Source organism: Varroa jacobsoni, unplaced genomic scaffold (genome assembly GCF_002532875.2).
Source record: "Varroa jacobsoni isolate VJ856 unplaced genomic scaffold, vjacob_1.0 contig00238, whole genome shotgun sequence".
NCBI lineage: Eukaryota > Metazoa > Arthropoda > Arachnida > Mesostigmata > Varroidae > Varroa > Varroa jacobsoni.
The window spans coordinates 1-21,382 of record NW_019214435.1 but is presented as its reverse complement, the minus strand read 5'-3'; the positions used below and the strand labels follow the sequence as shown (position 1 = coordinate 21,382).

The 21,382-nt window shown below is 42.6% G+C and overlaps 1 protein-coding gene across 10 annotated transcripts in view; it reads left to right on the top strand.

The window, feature by feature from the left end:
• Positions 1-21,102, top strand: part of LOC111270993 (single-stranded DNA-binding protein 2) — an 86,256-nt gene extending 65,154 nt beyond the window's left edge. For 3 of the 10 annotated variants that reach the window (XM_022851492.2, XM_022851491.2, XM_022851494.2), the window contains 9 exons: positions 1,034-1,138; positions 8,013-8,087; positions 9,227-9,296; positions 10,380-10,409; positions 11,922-11,995; positions 12,240-12,516; positions 13,446-13,595; positions 16,527-16,834; positions 19,385-21,102. In XM_022851492.2, coding sequence (XP_022707227.1) covers positions 1,034-1,138; positions 8,013-8,087; positions 9,227-9,296; positions 10,380-10,409; positions 11,922-11,995; positions 12,240-12,516; positions 13,446-13,595; positions 16,527-16,834; positions 19,385-19,501 — 1,206 coding nt within the window. In that variant the 3' untranslated portion in view covers positions 19,502-21,102. The remainder of the gene's footprint in view (positions 1-1,033; positions 1,139-8,012; positions 8,088-9,226; positions 9,297-10,379; positions 10,410-11,921; positions 11,996-12,239; positions 12,517-13,445; positions 13,596-16,526; positions 16,835-19,384) is intronic. The other 7 variants (XM_022851497.2, XM_022851496.2, XM_022851495.2 and 4 more) reach the window with 6 other exon arrangements.
• The last annotated feature ends 280 nt before the right edge of the window (positions 21,103-21,382 follow it).

Below are 21,382 nucleotides of genomic sequence, written 5' to 3'. Positions count from 1 at the left end.
TATAGGTATATGTAGCTTGCTTCCTTTTTATACGTGCTACATTTATGAATCTGTCATTATGAGAGGTTTATTGTTGTCGTTAGTAAACATCGTCAAATAACCGTAATTGATATTATCGTGTTTGTACACTGCCGTGGTCACATCTTCTTACCAAAAGCTCGTTGACGTCGTCTGCTCCCGAACAAATCTTTCGAATCTGACTAGCAAATTATTCTCCTTCGTCTATTCCTGTCCACTCCTTTCCGTCACCCAACATCTGCCGCACCCGTCCTGCCCAGTCTGTTCCACCAGTTATATAATATCACCACGTAAATACAGCAGATTCTTTCTCTGATGCTCGTAGTAGGTATTCTTCTGTATCATGCACAATAGTTTTAGCATTAATGTACCTCGTGTTGGTTGACCTACGTTCGTCTGTATATCGATATATAGTGTAATAGTGTCACAGTGTAATCATGGTACGATTAATTCGTTATCATTTATCGTCGTTTGTTTTCTTTTGCCCATTCCTTGATCGTCTCGCTCAGCTTTCAGCGCGTCCTATTTTTTCCTCCAAACATTACACAATATCTAGCGTACCTTCCTTGTGCACACGTGCCACAGAAACATTGTTGCGCTAAAACTCTCTCTCTCCCCCTCTCTCTCGTTCTCTCTCTCTCTCTCTCTCTCTCTCGCACTGAAATATACCTGTGAAAATGCGATTCAACGTGACCTATAGTCTCATATACTAATCGACGTACATGCACCGATCCACCAATCCATTGAGTTGAATAGCTTTGCATTTAGCGCTATCTATTTGTTTGCAACATGTGAAAGACAACTACACCAAGCAAGCAAGCAAGCAAAAAGAAGGTCGACTTAATTCTACAAAATGACCCGATGACTGTATTTTATGATCACCGATGACCCAACGTCCTATATCACCACCACCCAAATCAGTCAATATCCACGTTTCTTCTTTGTGTGTCTCTGTGTGCGTGTCTTTGTGGCTCTCTTTCTGCAACTCTCCTGTCGTTGTTCGCGACGTTCCCAGAACTCGCCGCACATGCGGCCGTCTCCGCCCGGGGCCCCACCCGTCGGACCCCCAACGCCCGGAGGTGGTTCTCCCCAGACCATGATCCCACCCCCATCCAACCAGGTACGCAACCCACCAACACCTACCATCATCGAACCACGATCATCTATTATTCTCTGTTTTGCCTCTACAACCTCAAAGCTTTGATTTCATTGAACAACATTTCCTTTAAACTGCAACCCTATATATATATATATATATACAAACCCAACAACCAAAATATATATATATAAATTTGACGGGATAGTTCAACTTTAAAGGACTGAGCATCATGGTCGCCAGGCACACGTTACAGCTATGTACGTTCTGTGCATCTGTAAATTTACTTTGCATTTGTAGATGTGTGCATTTTGGAAGTAATCAGATCGGTGCACACGTACATGCGTATGTGGTGCTTTGAGACTAGTGCTGCTCACATCTTGTTTTCAGTTTCTATTAGCATTATACCTACTAGTTTCTTTCAGCAATTTTAGAGCTCTCGTAGAGAGAAACGCTTACTCGCGCTCGCATCCAATTGATTACAGTATATCCTATGTTACGCCTTTCTTTCTACGCCATAATCTTGTGATTTGTTTGGGCCCTTATTGCATCAGCTTTGATGCTATGATAATATGCACGTCATGCACGATTTGTACAAGGATTGATTCCTGCGCACGTACTCTAGGCAGTAGCGTATATTTTTTATGATATTCTATACAAACTCAATACGAATGCATGGCTTTTTCACAGGCTATATCGATCACATGTTTTGGTATCACCGACCGGCTAATCGACTTACCGTCGCCGTGGACGCCTGAGGTTTCCACTCTGCTTTTGGCTGTTTGTTGCTGCTTCTGTGACGACTAGTCTTTTGGTGGGGACAGTTTTCCTACTGTTTTGGTTCGGTGACTTGCTGATTTTGGTTCCCCCGTGGGTCGCTGAATCGAGAACTTCAGAACGGTTCAGCGGTCCATGAATCGACATTTGACGTTGCCATAGCCGACCCTTGGTGTTTGCCCGAATGCTCGACGGAGTCGATATTGTTTTGTGGCCATTGTGGTTGCTGTTATTGTGGCTGTAGGCGATTGTGAACTTTGCGGCAAGCCTATTGGTCAAGCAATGAAGGTTTGTCGAAAGCTATTCGCTCCACGCCTGCTTTAGCGTTCTTGCTACGATAGCACCATCGAGGCGACTTTTGCGCCGACGGTAGCAATGGCAGAATCGACAGCGTCGCATCTGTCGCTTGAAGTTCTCTGTGGCTTCAGCAACTTCGCCGGCTCCATCCGACCGTTCGGGGTCCGAACGGGTTTCCAAAGCCATCGTGCAAAGAACGCTCCACTAGCAGACAACGAAGACCAGACCAACTAGAACCAGCTAGAACAACCTGTTGACCCCTCTTTTGGTTCTCTGGATTTCTCCATCTGTGCTGCTGCTGTTGCCAGTTTCGTACCGTCCATCCCCACTAACTTTGGCTCAGTCCGAAGTCGCTCGCATCATTCCCTTAGGCAGAACGTAACGTCATCGGCGATGGCGGTAACTGGAGCTGGCGGTTCGTTCGTTGCTGTTGTGACCGCCCTATGCAGCTCAGCTTAGCTTGGCTCGGACGCTGCTGGAGCGCCGTTGTTGCTTCTGCTCTTGATGTTAGCGTGGACGCCGTTACCGTCGGCTGCTGAAGAGCCTTCCTCGTTGCTGATTGTTGTTGGCGGTGACGGAGTAGTGCTGTCTCAGCTCTGTTTTCGGCTGTGTCCTGCTCTGTCCCAGCATCGACCTATTGCAACGCGTATGTCTTCTCTCGATGCTTTTCTTGTTGTTGCTACCGCCGTCTCTGTTAGCCGCCAGCAAGTAAATGTAGCGCTTTTTTCGTTAGTCCGCCACACGTCAAGGCGTTGTTGCCGTTGCGACCATCATCGCGGATGCCGCATGTCATGTTTCTTTTCCCCCGCCGCTTTCTCGTCGCAACCGGCTTCGTTTCCTCCGGACGCCCTCGGTTATTTTTTCTCATGTATATATATATATGGATGACCGTTCTCCCACGAGCCGGTGTTGGTGGCGTTGAATTTGCGGCTTCTTCGTTGCCGTTCATTGTTCCCTCTCTGCTTCGTCGTCTAGTTTTCGGGCTCTTTTTTTTTAAGTAATTCTTGTTGCTGCTGCTGCTGCTGTTACTGTTACCGCCGTCGTGATGACGATAGGTTGCGCTGCGTTCAGATGTTGTGTTGCATTACGTCGCCAAGAAGTTAGTCGCCCGATGCCCTGTTGACCGGTCACTCCACGACGATAACGACAAACTAACATGTTCGAGTTCCGTCGTCGCCGATGATGTTGTTGTGGCCTGTTGGGTCGGTAATGGTTGTTTTGCTGCAGTCGCGTTTTAGTTAGTTGGCGTTCGCTCTCGTTCTTTTTTGTCCTGGCTTCTCGCGTTGTTCGGCGAACGCAAGACATGTTCCTTGGTTCGAGACGCTAACGTTGCGTCGTCATACCTCGACCTCTTCTCCTATAGCTCCCACACCGCTGCTGCTGCTGCTACTGCTGATTCTGTAGTGGTTGACGTTATTGTCGATGTAGTTCTACGCGCGTGACTGACACCGCGATGCCGAAACCAGCGAGAAATCGTTCGTATTATCGGACCCTCTTCGACTCGGATGCTCTTACTGTTACTGCTGGATAACAGAGATAGGAACTCCACTATGCGACATCTGCTGTTCTTCCTGTTTTCGGAAGAGCAGGAACAGACAGAACACACATTTATCGTGTTGTACCTAAAGAAATGGAAATCTCTCACGAACGAATGATAGGAACAATACTTTAGTTCCTGATCATTATCACATTAAAATCCGATAGTGTACACGCTTCTTTGCGCTGTAATCACGTAACAGCTGCATGCGCTAATGTTGCTACGGCTACTCCTGCCCTTGTTACTGGGGCTTATGGCTGCTGGACTGCTGTACCTGTTGGACATAATATGCATGGCCGGGAAATGGGCAGGTCAAGTAATGGGGCGCGCATTCATCAAGAACTTAATCATCCAGAAAAATACGGCCACGGGTGGCTTTCTCTTTCCAGTTCCTTGGCAGCGTTCCCTTTTTCTCTTTTTCCGACTCTATCGCGTTTAGAAGCGCAATACTTGATTGTTGGTCTGTGGCAGAGTTGCAGGAACAGTTCAAGTTGACGGAATCGGCCAAATTTTTGGCGATGTGTGCAATGATAAAATATAGATGAGCAGGCAAGAGGACTGACAGCTTCGGTTCTTGAGCAGCTGTATTATCCCGCTCATATCGAGGTTATGACTAGATCACACTCTACAAGTTGCCAAGGCCAATTCGATTCTGTAGTCTGCTTTGAAAAGAAAACGAAGGCGCACACTAGTTGAAAATTGCTCCGAGTAATTAGATGGTTTAGCCCTTCCTGTGATGAAGGTAGAGGTGCTTGATAATATGGAGTACCAATGACTTGTTTTCAAAGGAGAAGACGAAAATTGCCGAGAAACACTGCGCCTAATAACACAGCTCGCTACACGAATTTAAAGAGAGAAGTTGCTGCAGTAGAAGGCTGTCTGGTAAGGCCGCATCGGACTTTACCGAAAGTACACTCTAAACCTTGGCCCAGATTACGTGAAAAAAACCCACGACCAAAGTAGATCACAAACCATATCGATGTTGAAAAAAAATTAGTTAAGGTTAGTTTACTTGGAAACAGTAATTCGTTCTATTCAACGGTTTTGTACAGTTGGACCAGGAAGTCTGTTTTTCGTACCATAAAATGTTCATATTAGTACCGTTTTCTGTGATATGGCTCTTCTGGCAAACTGCTCACAATACCAAATTTTGGCTGTATGTTTTACCGACTGCTATCGCCACGCCTGTATCATTATTTGCGTTAAACTATGATTATAGTTTTTGTTATGGTCTAATCTCGCACACGTATTGAATAGGGCTCTCTGTCCCATAGATTTTCTGCTTCGCTACTTCGTTGTCGTTGTTGCTGTTGTAGCTAGGCCACTCAACTTGACGCGGCCATATCCTCCAAATCAGTGTCAGCGTCCATTTACTGGAAACATAGGTCATACGTTCTATCCATATGTCACCCCGCCATCGAAGAAACCAATGCAGGCCGCAGACTTTTTAAGCAAACTGTCGCTCCGGCAGTTCGCCACTGCTTGTCCGTTAAGACATTGAACCTTTCGAACCGTTAGGTTGCTCGTCGGCTGAACGTTGGGCTTGAAAGTCTCCAGATCCGTAGTCCTGCCTAACCGTCATAGCTTCAAGCGCATACGATAGGCGCACATAAACCCGCGCGCCCATGTGGCTGTCTAGGCTGGGCAGAAGAGGCCGCTAAGTTGTGCTCCAATTTGTTCCTGCTACCGCTAACTGTTCGACTGCCAGAACCTAGCACCATCTAGTCATCCTCGTCACCGAGCTATCCTTCTGTCTATTGCTGCAACTTCTTTATTTCGTTGTGGTATAGTGGTAACTGCAACAGTATTAACGCCAGTCGCTGTAACGATAGCCCTCCAGATGGCGGAATACATAGAGACAGACGGACTGCAAAATATAATAGAGATGCTACTAGTAGCGAGAAAAGGTCACCGGCGGTAATATTATATCCTTGTGTGGTGTAAAAAGGAGCTGGTAAAAACACATCATCTCGTCGATAAACAGAAAAAAAAGTCTATTGTAAATGATTTATACTTGTGAATATAATGAATACGAATCACGTTCGCGTCGGCCGTCTGTAGGTTCAGTTGTCATCGGGTATAGGCAAAAACGTAAAGGGATAACAGAAAAACCGACTCACCTACCAATTGGGTCGGAAAAGTAATGTTGTTTAGGATAGACAGGATGAGCGAATATTGTTAGAGGATTTGGGAAATCAATTTGATATGTAATATGTATTGATCATGGATGTATATCAAAGAGAAACCGAACGAACCCAAGCTAATCAAAAACGTCAAGTTTTTTTTTATACTTTGCAGACGCGCCGTGGTTGGCACATTGTGGATTCGGCAACGAGACCAAATTCGCCGAAAATTTCGTCTGCTATATGCCTGGCATATGCCGGCATGCAGACCTGTTCTGTATTCTAGCCATTGAGTTTTTGAGAGTTTATCATTATAAAAACATCAACCAGATACCTAACCTTTAGAAGAACAAACACTATCATTTTGCTACAATATCATATGCAGGTTTATTGTGAAAAGTTTGCAATAAAATCAGCTCATTAGCGTCCTTGGTCCGCTCGGGAATTTTCCTCATACAGTAGCGCTCCTCTTTTTTTTTTTAAATGTTCTTTGTTATTTTGCTACTACCACCGCTGTTGTCCGGGAAACTTTGTTATTTATCTTCTGTTGCTGCCATTAGAGATTTCCTTACACGGATTCCATAAGAGGCAGACTCGAGTTGGCATCTAGTGGATGGCTACTGCCTGGGAGCGATCGGCAAAGGCGGACAATCGCTGGCGCCGTCGTCGAAAAGGTAGAAAGCGTTTGCTCAGACAGGGTTCTGGGCATACGAGCACACCAGCGCCCTCGGTAGCTATGACAGGAATCTTTCTCTTGGCTGGCAGAGAGTATCGGATCATCTTCTTTCTATCCTTATTACTACTTCAGCTCTCGCCCTGTCGGGACGCGCCGGCGCCACCGCTGCGACCCTCAGTTTTCTCTGGTCATGTTTTTCCGACGATGTTAAGTCGTCCTGAACTTTAGCACAGCTGCTACTGATTCTGGTGTCGACCCTGTTGTTATTCAACTTTTGCCTACAAAGAGAAATATTACGGCAACGTTTACTGGATGGACAATGAATAGCGTCTGATCTGACCCGGTCTCGTCTGTCTAGCGTCGAAGCGACCATAGAACAGATTGGCTATAATAAGTAGACAGGCGCTAAGCGTAGATTTTTTCTATGAGCTGATTGTTATATGAGAACAGAGCATTTAATGCTAGTGTTTAGTATGTGTGTGTGGTATAAATAACAATGATGGTAGCCTCTGTTCATGCTATACTATACGCGTGTTTGGTTATACACGGACAAAAATTGCTATTGAACAGAAACAGCTTTATACAGCAGCTGTGTTTAAACAATATTTTAAAAACTCCAGACTGAACTAAATTGCGGAAATGGTATCACACATCAGATAAATCTAATGTACGTGCAAAATTGTGTGATCTTTCATGGTACGCGTATCGATGCGAGCCATCAATTAACTAGACTCCGCTAAAATACACATTCATGCACGCAAGTAAACCGTCCCTCGTTCCGTTTCGTTGCCTGACCCAAGCTATATTGGAGTCTAAATACAGCCTTTCTGTTATGCTTTTTCCTCAAGATTATCATATATGATGTATTAACAGTATAACACTTTTCGTCCATTAAACGCACGTCTTCCTTGCACGTTCTGTCTGTTTATCCATGTCCCTTAGAAGGTATCCTAAAGTTTGCCCATCGCAACTCTATTATATTGAATATTTTAATTTGCATTGCATCACAATCTATATTTTTTATTGCCTGATGTATAGACTGTGTGTATATGCTTGTAGTGTACAGTACTAGTTCATAAAAACCATTGATTTTTCACTACTAAAATGATCAAGCATCATTAGTTAGTCATTTCGCTACTTATCTACACAGTAGCCATTACTATAATGTGTTGAAGGGATTTTTCCCACCGTTATATATACATTTTCTATCAACATCATAAGCACATCCACCAAACTAATAGTTCGTCATTTAAGATCGTCGTTGTGTAGCATTCATATACAAATATATATACAAATATATAGGTATATATATATATATATATATATAATCTGTCATTGATTCCCCGTATCACTCTATAGCAGTATGCTGCTGTTTTTGTGGATGTTGTCATTTTCGGCGTATTATTTCTATTCTCTGTTGATCATTATTCATCATTATTTTATGATCGCTATTGTTGTTGTTGTTGTTGTGTGGTTTGTGCTTTGCAGCCTTATATGAGCCCTCGCTTTCCTGGAGGACCCCGGCCACCCGGTGGGGTCAGAATGCCCCAGCAGGACTTTAATGTGAGTTGTGGTTCATGTCATTGTCGTTGGTAGTTTGCTGATTGCTAGTGCCTCAGTTTTCCTGTCACCCTTTACTGTACGTATCTTCTTCTCGCTGTTGTCGTCGTTGTTGTTATTGTTGTTGTTGTTGTTGTTGTTGTTGTTGTTGTTGTTGTTGCTGTTGTTGATGCTATCGGCAGTTGATGTCGAAGATGTTATCCAAAATCAGATTTGTTGATGTTATCAGATGGTCCTTGTCGTTAGTTTTAATAGTTCATGGAGTCGTTCGTTATCTTTGGCCGTTAAATCTACCTGTTTGTTCCTTACTTCTTTCCACGGTTCTCAATCAATGCTGGCCTTCATTTCTGTTCTCTTGTCACTTTGTATTTTTGTAAAATATTCGGTGCGTCTTACTGACATTAAAGACACGTCGGTTGTTTTACGTTTCGATGTAATTAATCCTGGAACGTATTTGCCATTGCCTGAAAGGGTTGTCTTTTATGCGCAAGCTAAATCGCGTAAGTGAAACTAAAAGCCGTCGAACAGAAAATTTTAGCCGATCAAATATTGTGAAACAGGAGCCATTTAAAATCACCCCGATGGTTACAGAGAGTTGACAAAAAAAGCGTAGGCTATGAATGTTGGGTATGTCCTTAACACCAACATATTTTAAATCACTATTATCTATAACAAGTATATAGTGCATTCTGTGTATTTTCTAATCCGATTCATGTGTACACCTTTGAAAAACTATGTTTATACTCGTACTATTTCCCTCATCGTATCAGTTTTTGCGATTGTGAGATTTTTTTTAGCTATTTCTACTGAAAGATGTAAAATTCCTGGTGAGTATAGTATTTTATTGTGATGTATCTGCACACATAGTAGTATCCCTAATAACCTAAAATAACGCTCTGGTGCTTCACGTCCCAAATTTACTGAAGCAAACCAAAATTTTGTTTCATCAGATTTACGTAATTCTAATTTAAAAAAGAAATCATAAGGTAAGATTACTTTATGGGGTAGACACTGTATTTGGGTTTTTTTCCATTGCGCATCAGTGACAGCTAAATGAGGCTGCTACAATAGGCCTCTAAATACAATCATAATAAAGAGTTCTGTTGTTGTTGGCGTTCGGTGCTGGTTCGTTTACACTTCAGCCGGGCGGAGGCCCTGGTGGGATGCCCGGCCAACCAATGATGCCCAACAATATGGATCCGACACGACCAGGTACGTGCTGATATCACACTCAAGTTTCGACCTTACTCGCTAATATTTTCTAGTGCAGGTCGTTGCACTAGTTCAAAGTGAATGTATATGTATATACATATATATCTTATCATGTGTTTAGTCGACTATGTACAAATCGTAACTAGTATTGATAGCTTAAGATAAACGGGCCATCGCGGCAAAAGTTCTCATTGCGCGCCCCTTTAAAGCTAAACTCTACGCGACAGCCTTCATTAACTGACAAACCTGAATTTAAGTAATAGGTACTCGATGACAAATTTTGTAGCACTTGCTTACTACTGTTTAGTGCTATTTCGTTTAAGCATTTATGTTAACGTCTATGATTATTACACTGCGTCTATCATTGTTCCACGAACCTATACATATATGTATACATGTGGACATATATATGCTTTTTAAGGGTTCCTTTAATCGATTAGAGTAGGATGACGAACGGGGCAGGCCTAGAAGCACTCAGCAGGGGGCTTTAGCAACACTTTTTATCCCCTTCCGTATGTGTCTCGCGCTAAAACATTGATAATACAGCATACCCGTTCCCTGCAGGTTCAGTTGCCTATTCTCTAAACATTGTGTATGTTCGCGCTCGAATTGTCCTTTGCCTAATATAAACCTCGTATATATGCGAATATTAATAAGGTAAAATACATTGGCCTCGTAGACATATAAATTGGATATTTGAAACTAAAAAGCAAATAGAAAATTTAAAATATTCTGCGCAAGATTGACTTGGAGATCGGTGGTTGATAGCAAATGATCTGATCGACGTAACAATTCTTAACGTCGTAGAATAGCGCAAAAGCAAGTAATATAATAGAAGAGATAATATTAGTGATATTAATATCGATGAAATGTTGAAAAGAAAAACGGGGGAGGAGGCGCAAAAATGGTGGGCGCTTGTTTATTATTATTATTATTATGAGTCAGTCTTGAGTTCGACAACTAACCGTTGGGGTGGTGTGATGACTTTGTGTGTGTGCGCTTGTGTATATTATCTATTTGTAATTTGCGCGCCCGCGTGTCCAACCTACCGCCCTGATGGCCATGTTGCTGTTACTGCCGTAGGTGAAGGTGGTGAATTCGTCGGATGGCAAGGTAAGGCCCAGTCAGCCTCAACCCGCCACCGCGCCACCGTGCCAACAACTTCCCAGCAACCAAAAATCCGCCACCCTTCACTATCATCATTACAGCTATCATTCCTCGTGCCCACCACCCTCATCCTGGATCCATAGAAGAAACCCTAATACGAGCTACTGACCCATTTACCTGCCTACTACCTGCCGAGAGTTTTCCCCAGATATCAAAAGGGTGTCTGAAATTTTTAAAAACAATCTCACTGTACCCCACTGGAGAGTGTCTTCTTTATCCTTCCAAAAACGCTAGGTCTCAATCTCGTCTAAGTAACAGTAAACATCCTTACGATAACAGAGAGTAAACCCATCAATCAATCCAAACCCATCAAATTAGGCAACAAATTTCATTGGATATGGAAAAACATTTCTTTGGATCGTATTTGAATCGGAGATATTTCTTGTCGCAAAAATTTGGACTAAGAAAACGCTGACTTGTTTGACTGGGTCCGTTAAATCGAATCCTCGTGTTCACGCACACTGATATAAGAAATCTTATCATTAATATATTTTCTTCTAATCTCTTTTTCGAATTGTTTTTCTTGCATTACACCTCAAGTTTCCTGCTTTGTTTTGTGTTCGAAACCCAAATCTATCTATTTCATGTTCATTGCATTATTATCGCAATTATTATATTGCTGCAAGAAATTGGTTATTCTCCCATCCTCCAAAAACCCTTCTGCATCAGTCGATTCCCCTGTCCCACTTCGTCTGCCTGTAGGAAGATTCGAATGCCATTTGCCTAAGAAATCTTCTTGCGGGATACCATATGCTCCACAAACGCCATTGTCACTTGTCACCTCCATGTTTCTGGCTTGCAGGGCTGCCACTATTGTTGCATTGCCTCGTTCGTCTCATACGTACCCCCCCCCCCCCCGTTTCGCTTTCCTCATCCCCCAACGTTAACCCAAAACGTGGCTTTACAACTACAAAGTGCTTGTTTTGCTTTTCATTTGGATGTTGTGTATCAAAATTTCGACAAAATATTTTTAGCACAATATTGGAACTGATAGGGTTTCGTGAATCCATAGGGTGTTATAATTTGAACTATATTTGGAAAAAGTTAACATTTGGTTTATTTTAATTTGGGTGCCACAGAGCGTACAGCTTTTATGCTTTGCCTTAATTGGTCAGTGGATATTGTGAGCAATTTGGGTTTATTATTATTACTATATTGCTATCATGATATCTTTTGGCGTCCTGCATGCTCTATAAGAAGAGAAAAAAACTCGTAGTAAGAACTAAGTTTTATTCATTAAAAATATTTAATTCGTCAGTTTCAAAATTGAAATCTAAATGAAGTCCGGGATGTTATGAAAATTACAGTTATTAGAAAGAACTGGTTTTGTATGACTTATTCGTTGTCCTCAAAGTCCAAAAGCCTAAACGATTTATGAGTAACGGTTGAACCTTAACCGATGCACTTTTTTTTCCATTGGTCTCTTGTGTATCTACGTTGATGCGTCGTGGTTCGCAGGACCCCCGCAGATGAATCCAATGAATCCTAGAATGAACCCTCCTCGAGGACAACCGATGGCACCCCTTAACGCGGTAAGTAGAAATTGCGACTCCTTCCTCCTCCGACTATACTACATCTCACCACAGCATTTGAAATATAGACAATTAAGCTATAGTTAAAACTTAACTAAAAACATTAAATATTCTACACATTGTACTTTACCTTTGCGAGAATTATATCTCTTTAAATTATGATTGTATTATCGGCAGTGACTGGAGCAGTGTTTCTTCTATTAGCAATAATGTGACCCTTCTAAATTTTCTTACGATATAACAGTACGGCGGAATGCGGCCGCCACCAAATGGAAGCATGGGTCCTGGCGGGCCAGGCGGACCAATGCCAGGAGGTCCAGGTGGTCCTGGAGGTCCTGGTGGACCTGGAGGTCCTATGGCAATGCCCGGCGGGCCGGGTGGCAGACCATGGGGTCAACCTGGTACACCAACTAGCATGGGCTATCAGTCGGCGTCCCCGGGTAGCCATTATGGAGGTCCCCCGGGGGGCGGACCTGGAGGACCTCCTGGTCCCGGAACTCCTATTATGCCTAGCCCGCAAGGTAAGTAGTTCAAAAAGCATTATAATAAAATTTCACCCGTACCATATATGAAATAGATAGATCCCACATAGATTTACAGGGTCATTCGGCACAACATGTTTCTTTTCCCAGGCCTCTATCCTATGAATGATAAATGATAGAATACCTAGTGCGTCCGAATATACCTAATACCAATGGTAGTAAAAGATTACACAGAATAGAGCAAATGTTATCCTGCTAATTTGATGAATATATCCACATACGGAAAACGTTTTCAAAGTGACGGTACAGCTAAGGAAATAGATAATTATTTTAGTTACAAGAAAAGTCGTTGGTCGACTTTCCACTTTGAAAGTCATGAAATGTTAATATTTCGCTTAACAATTTCGGGAATGATTTTTACGTCGTCCCTACTGGATACCTATGTATTGTCCATGACTAACGGACTCTAAAGTTCGAATGAAGATATTCAATGCCTAACCCTTTAGCATTGACAAATTTAAAAAGTCACTTTAACTCGGCTCTCATTCCTTCTTCTGCCGTATTTGTTGTTCCTAAAGAAATCTGTGATTGGTCGAAAGTCTATCTAGATAAAACTGATTGTCTGCTACTGAAATTCAAAGGCGCGTATTCCTTAAGGTCTTCGGCAATAATCCGCAAAAACTGGCTTGTCTTTGCCTATCTCCCCTTCTTATGGCAATTCCTATCACTTGCTTTATTTATTGAGCTCGTGCTGCTCATTCTGTTCTTTGAAGCGCCACACAGCCTAATCCAACAACCTATCAGCCTACCGACGTGTTTATTTATTTTTTTTTCGTTTTTTCCTACTTTCTTCCCGTTTTTGTTGTCCTTCATTTATCAATCAATCAATCAATCAACTCTCTCTCTCTCTCTCTATCGTATTTCTCTATCGCGCGGGCTACTTCCACGGCGTCGACGTGAATTCGCAGGTGGCCAGGGCGGTACAGGAAGTCCGTTCTCTCCCGCAAGCCAAGGCAATCACCGAATCTCAACTACCCCTAACCCTTCCGTAAATCCCAACAATCCGAACAACCCCTCAAACAGCAACAACCCAAACGGAGCCGCCAACAGCCGAAGAGGTGCCTGAGATCTCCCTACCTACCGATTATGTCGTCATCGCCCCCTAATTAATAGGGCGTAGCAACTCGAACGTCACTGCTTTATGATTTCCCGCTCTCGGTTCGCTTTTCGGTTTTGTTGCTTGCCATTATTCTCGTTTCTTATTGTTTCGCTAACACCGTTGAAACATACCATCACCATCATATGATGTAGCGATCATTCTGAATTATCCTCTAACAGTGCTAACCCCTAACTGTTCGGCGTCTGTTGACGGTCCTACACTAACTATCTCTGTATATTTATTACTGCGAGAAATGTTACTAATCGCAACGGAATCATGATCCATGTAAGGTCCATTATCCAAGCCGTAGGTTTTTATCGGCATTTTTGTCGATTCGATGCCTTTGAAACGGACAAAAAGAGAAAACTGCTTTCGCTAACTTCGTTCGAGGTGTTGCAACTTCTGCGATATTAAAAACATTAGGAGCCTAGCTCGAACTATACTGGTCTGCTACTCGACGGAGATCTAAAGAAAAAGGTGCAGTTTCTTTTTAGCCCTTGTCCCAGGGTTTGGAAACAGCTAATTTTGTTATAAGCTTCAAGATAAAATATCAGTGCAAAATTTCAACTCAGACAAAGGGAAACGTTTTTGTTTAATAGCCGTGTCATTTACTGCAAGAAAAAGGGCTTTCAATTTCGTAATTCCCCTAACCTATTTAATTATAGTTAGTCATAATATTTAATGTATGGCTCAATCGTAAACCAAATGGCTGGACTTTAAGTAATCAGATATACAAAAGCTGTCATTCAGGACGCTTCAAGAAGACCAGCGTAACTGTTTCTTTCGTAGAACGTACTTTATTCTGTAGGATGATCGTAACTTACTTGACGTTATAATAGAGCCTGGAATGTTACGTTATGTCTCTAATGGATGATCCTGTTTATCAAATAAATTTCACGTAAGTTTGTAAGGTACATTTATATCTATTAGACATGAACAGAGATGTCTTTGGGGAACTCTCACACATGCTAGAGATATTTGCTTGCATGTTTCAACAACAACAGTAACCCTGGGTCAAAAAAGTATCGAAAATTTGGCTCCGTTACACTAGCCTCATTCGTTTAGGTCTCAGTCGCCCATTTCAACGTGCGTGTTCCTGTGTATCGCTTTTAAAAGAATTTTTCGAACTCCATCTCAGGATAAGATTCCAGCTTTTGCTTCTGGATTACCTCGATCGTCTTAAAGCCATTTTCTTTCAGGTAGTTGTTTAAGTTCGGGAAGAGGAAAAGCCACAGGGGCTAGATTTGCTGAAAACGAGAATTGGGGCAACCAAAGCATCGACCTTTTTCTGTAAAGACATGGTACAGATAGCAATGTGTAGGCTGGTGCATTATCGTAGTGACAACCATATTTTCGCCTAGAGTTCAACTTATTTTGGCGGACGGCAGTACGCCACTTATACGAAAGTTGCATACTGCTGTATATTGTATTGTATATATATGTATATATTGATAATAAATCTAGTGATAACAAATCTGAACTGATAATAGAATCGTTAGACATAAATTTACGATGCACGACTTGGCGGTAGACAAAAAGGACAATGAGAAGAAGCAGTTTCTAACGTGGATCTCTTAAAGAGCTTTTTCCGGTCTGGACTCACCCTTAAAGCAATGCTCAGACAATTTCACTCAATACCTCACGTCTCGTCATTGTAATGAGAGCAAATCGGGCTCCTCTTTAAGTGTTTTAAGGATCTCCTCAGGCGCTTCATGACAAACCTGAATTGGTTTGGGATCAAGGTCCTTAAGCACAATCCTTGCCATGAGTCCTCTTGCTACTGATTTATTTCTTAGAATGGTTCTATATGATTCTTGTAAAATGTCTAGCTTTCCTGCGAGCTCTTTTAGGGCTATTAAAAGATCCTTTACCATGATTTGTTTTTCTTTTTCCACGTTTTTGTCCGTACTTGCTGTGACAGGCTATTCGGAATGAGTATTGTCTTTAAGACTCTCTGGTTCTTTACGAGTTTAACGAAACTTATATACTCGGCATTGATTCATAATCAATGCCCCGAAAAGCTTCTTAGAGCCTTGGTACACTCGTGGGCACGTTATTTGGTTTTTAACGCAGGACGTAATCGTGTCTTTTTAGTACTCCATTCTCAGCTTCCAAAAAACAAACAAACGTGGTTAGAATTTAGTCACTTTGAAACGCCTGTAAAATGGCAAACACAAATCCAAATTCTTTGAAGTTTCGCTTGTTTACAGCCGATGGGCAGACTGGTGTGATGCCGTAAGCACATTTACGTGTCGGCCTTCAGCCAACAAAAGCTAAGCGCTATCGATACTTTTTTGACCCAAGAGTATCTATCGGTTTGTATGTGGCTCTTCTCTAACATCATATCTTGTATAGGTTTAACGAGAAGACACTATCTGGTATTGTATGGTGACGATAGTGCAACATAACTACTATAGCTTTTGAATATAAACATTTTAACACATTTTTCCCCCCTCTGAGATCGTTTAGCTACTTTGGTATATACGAATCTTCTACGCAACTCATTTTATTTCATAATATGACATTATTAAACAGTAACACTATCTGTCTACTCTAACTTAATCTTCCATGCTGTTCTATTTACTTTAGTGTCTTTACCTCCGTCTTCCATTGTTACCGCCACCTAGATTTATCGGGTGTTGTTGCCATGTTTGCCACAACAATAATCATCATCATTATTATTGTTATTCTTTTACAACGATTATTGAGTGACCTCGCGATTCTTTTCTGCCGTTCTTTTTTGTCTTTCTGTGTGTGTGTGTGTGTGTGTGTATGTGTGTGTGTGTGTGTGTGTGTGTGTGTGTGTGTGCGTTTTTTTTCTACTGTTGATACGTTGTGTCCATGCCAAATTGCTGCTGCTGTTGCTTCTGGCAAACCAACGATATTTCAGACTCTTCGAACTCAGGCCAGGACGGGATGTACACCATGATGAAGTCTGTTCCTGGGGGAGGCGGCGGCGGGGGTGGGGGTGGTCTACCCGGCTTCGGGATGGGCGGTGGAGACGGAAGCGGAGCCGGCCTACCGGGTGGTCCGCTAGGCGGTGTCGGAGGTGCAATGGGTGGCCCCGATGGGGGAATGGGACCCCCGCTCAACGGTGACGGTCTCGACGGAATGAAGAGCTCCCCAGCGAACGGGCCGAGTACACCGCGCGAGGACGGCGCTCCTATAGCTGACTACGGCATGCCCTTCCCGGAAAACGTAAGCGACGCCAATCTATTTCCGGGAGTCAACGGCCACAGCTTCTAAACGTCCGAAACTGATCCCCCTGAAACAACAAGATTCCCTGAACTCATAACTGCTTCTACCAAGCTACCGCTTCTACTACCACCAGTAATTCTTCTCCACCATCACCACTACAACAATCTACTGCTGCGTGTGTGTGTGTATGTCTACCATGGTGATGATCATGACGATCCGCAAATAAGAGCGAAAGTTTTTTCGCCTTTGTTTCTCTACAAAAGTAAAAAAAAATTAGGAACACCTCTTCTCTATGGAGTCTCTGCGGTCACTGCTAGTGCACTGACTGTGTTGAAGGGTGAAGATAAAAATTGAGGAAAAGCTAGCGCGAAAGAGAAAGCCATAGGTCGAAATAAACGTAGACCGAACAAAAAAAAAATACAGATAGCGAAATGAAGAAAGAGCCGAACGGCTTGAACCGTCCCCTCCACAAGCATGACGACAATCATTGGTTGCAACGGCACTCAAGTTGCCAGAGCACCGTGAGGCTATGGTGTGCGACCTCGGGTCGCAGGGCAAGGCTTGCGCATGTATGCATTAAAAAGGCTCGCTACCTATTGTTGAAAAGAGAAAAACATCTCGACAGAAGGAGAAAGATAAATAACAAAAAAAAAAAAATGAGACCTCGTCGTCCATAAACTGTGTTACTACCACACATTGGTCTGTCTGACTCTGCCAAACCAACAATTGCACTTGTACGACAATTACAACAGAACCACTGCTGCTGCTGCTTTTACTGCCAATCTGCTAATACCACACCACCGTTACACTACTCGTTTTTTTTCCATAGAGAAATCAAGTAATGATGACAAAATGACCAAGCACGCCCGAATCAATCACAATACGAACTGTTATGTATCCTACAAAGTTTTATGACCACCAGTAACAAGTAGTAAAGGCTTTGATGACCGTATGTTTGTCGTAGACTGGCAAACATAAAAATAAACCCCCTCTCCCCATGCCCATTAATTAGGGAGGAATCTATGACAGAGTTGAGGTAACTTCCCCTCAGAGCTGGGAATCTCTGATCTCTCTGAGAATCGTTTCTCTTCTGATCGTTTTGTTGGGTCAGTTTGTTTATTAAAGGTTCATTGAGATAAGACGCTGCCCGATAAGTGCCCGTCTCAGATGCCGGAAGCGGACGAATAAAGAGACAGAGAGAGAGAGAGAGGAGAAACTTTCGAATGAGGGAAAGGGAGAAAGTGTGTTGTATTGTCCGTAGAAACAGGGCAAAACAAAAGAGAGACACCGAGCAGAAGAGTAGAGCTAAAACAGAAACTTTTTCTGTTGTCAATATTGTTTATGTCGTCGGTTATATGTTAACATGAGTTATAATAAAGAGAATAAGAAAACGAAAAAGAATAATTAATAGTAATCAGATGGCCCATAACTGCATACGGGCTACAGCTGCAGAGTCCCTTGTCCCCTTGTTTCCCCCCTGAATTTTAAAACCGAAAAACGGTCTGAATGCCAAAATGGATAAGCGAAAAAAGTAAATGTAGAAAATTAATTTGCGAATTCGAATGACGCTTAAGAGAGACGCTGGACTGAGCGCCGCTGTGTGATAGGTGCGAGGCTCGGAAAACGACGGACGCCATCTGGGCAAAGCTTTCCCCCGACTGAGACGGCTCAAACACGATTCCCCCGCCACCCCCGCCTCTTCCACCTATTCAACCCTTCGTCCCGTCCTGTCCTGTCCCGTTCCGTCCTTCATCCGTAAATTCGCCTAGCCCCACCCAAAACCTAGCCCCATTTCCGAGTCCCTATTATCCCCGGTCCCCTCCCCCCGATTATTCCCAAACAGCAGCTCCTTGCCGCCTTGTCCTTTTCCCTTTAATACCTCCTACGCCTCCTAAACAACAACAGCAACAACAACAAAAACAACAAAAACAACCACAACATCCACTAATATTCGAACAACACATACAATACATAATCAACAATACGCATAATCAAACAAGAACTGAATACATCACATCATATTGCCTTATAATTATCATATTAACACACATCTCACAGCAAGAGAAACACGCTACACACGCACACGTACAGAGTCTCACCACAGTCACAACTCCAATGTGACGTCAGCCAACTCCACAGTACGACACACACGATATTCACGACCACCCACAACAGTCAGCATACGAAAAACAATCATTACATGCTAATGCCGACTCCGTTGTGGCCGAGCCAGCGACAGGTGCGCATTTTGAGATTGACGCAGAGCGAATCGCCGACGACACTGTGCCATGCCCAATCTCAATGTGCGTCCACGACGTGTGCGCACCGCGAGCACCAGATCGCGGGCGCGCGAAACAGTCCAGCGTCGTTCGAGGGCGACTCACCCGCTGCCGCCGGACGTGACGCGATGTCGTAATGGCTATTGAGTCGCATCGACATGGGAGCGTTGCGCGATCGGCGATGCGCCGGCGTCGACTTCGATCGGTTCGAGTTAACGCTGGACTAACGGTTGGTGCTGTTCTCGTGCCTGGCATTTTGTTGCCATTTCAGCAACAGACGGAGAGTGCGGCCATCCTGAAGATCAAGGAGAGCATGCAGGAGGAGGCTAAACGTTTCGAAAAGGACACGCCCTCGGACGGTGGACCCACTGACTACTTCATGCAATAGAAAAAAACAATTAAAACAACTACAAATATGACCACAACAACAACAACAAGATATAAAAACAACCAAACCGTCAACAAAGTATCAGCAGTTAATAGAATCGAACTCTAGTATTTTGTCACACAGTCACAAAAACATCGACAAGAACAGGACTAACAAATATTAGAAACAAACATCCGCGGTATAATATTATAGCATGTGGCGATATGATCAGGGCATTCTTGAAAATCACTACAGTTAGTGCTATTGTTACCAACGAAACTAAAATCGTCATGAAACAAACAAGCCCTTGAAGATTCAGACCATCCATAACAACTGACCTCCCTAATTAATAGCCAGTTTGATCTTACCTTTGAGTGGCAGTAAATCCTCTATGCCCAGACAGTAATAGTCTAATGGCTCTTATCTAAAAATATGTTCAAGCAGAAAAGAGACAATAAAAAATAGAAACAGAGAGCTTATATGGGTAGTGAGAAAATCCAGGTCGGATCAACGGACAGCTTTCTATTTGCTGAACTAAATAACGTCTAGCAAGTTTATTGTTTAGAAAAACCCAATATCCTCGCATTTCAAGGGATGCTTTTGCAGTATTATTATTTTTTGGCTGGACACATGTAGACGATTGCGATTACAATCATATATGTGAGCGGTATATTTCGATTTCTATATCTTTTTTTGTACAAATATCCATATATGTTTGTTTATGTTTGGGGACTGTAACGAAAGTGATTTTAACTTTTGTATCGTGAATCTCATGCGCCATTCTGGAGTCGCGAGTCGCTCGAAGTGGAAGTTTGTTAAATTTCAAATTAAATTGGGCGATCAGCAGCACCCTGCCTCTTGTACTAAACTATCAACATGGTGCATTGCTTTTATAGATTCTCTAAGTTCCTTTTTTGCTTCTCCAGGGAAGGCTGCAGGAGATAGACTAAATTTGATGTAGCTATTATCTTGGCCTATCGGTTAGCTTTATGTTCAGTATGTATCGAACAAATTTACCTGTTGTTTAACAACATGCGTATCAGAAAAGGTTTCCACATAGGCAACGTATTTATTTTGAAAGGTTTTCTCTTTAGATTTAATTGGCTGGGAAAACAAGGAGACGTCTGTAAAAGCCTCAAAAGTTATTTTAATATGCTAATTACGCAATGTAGCCGTATTAAACGAACGGAAGAATGTTAAACTTATCCAAACCCTGTTAACCTACACGGCCTTCAATTTGAATACGCTCGCCGCGTTGGTTCTTGGGTTGATGACGGCGCCAAATATCCATATGACGAGTTTCAAATAATGAAAAAAAAAGAATTACCGCCCAGTTTCGACGAGGAGACAGCCCACTGAGGAAGACCATAACAATAACAGCAACACAGTAAGACAGCATTTGAAATTAGATGAACATAACAATAGCCATGGTTACGGTCAAAACCATTACAGCGACAACATCGATTTATTAACAATATACCATTATTACAAATATCACAGCATCAATTACGTACTAACTGATGCTAAAAAACGAAGTGACAACAATAACAACAACAAACACTTTCTCACTTCTGTAAATTGTCATGCCCAATGATGTAAATACATGTAATGTCGAAATACTACTATCAATTGTGTTGGGTGTCAATAATGGCGTAAGGTAAGCGGAGATCAGAACAGTATGGTGATTCATTAAGTGTCCATGAAAACGCTAGGAGAAAAGGAACGAAGCAATCATCTAATAATACAAGGGATGATAAATGGAGAAACAAGTCAGCGAGAAGAAAATCGTGATGGCGTCTTGACCAACCGCAGCACGTAGATATCATGAAGAACGTACGGAAGAGCGCTACAGGGTAGCGAGACAGAAGAAGCGGAACTGAACACAGTAAATAAATATAAATA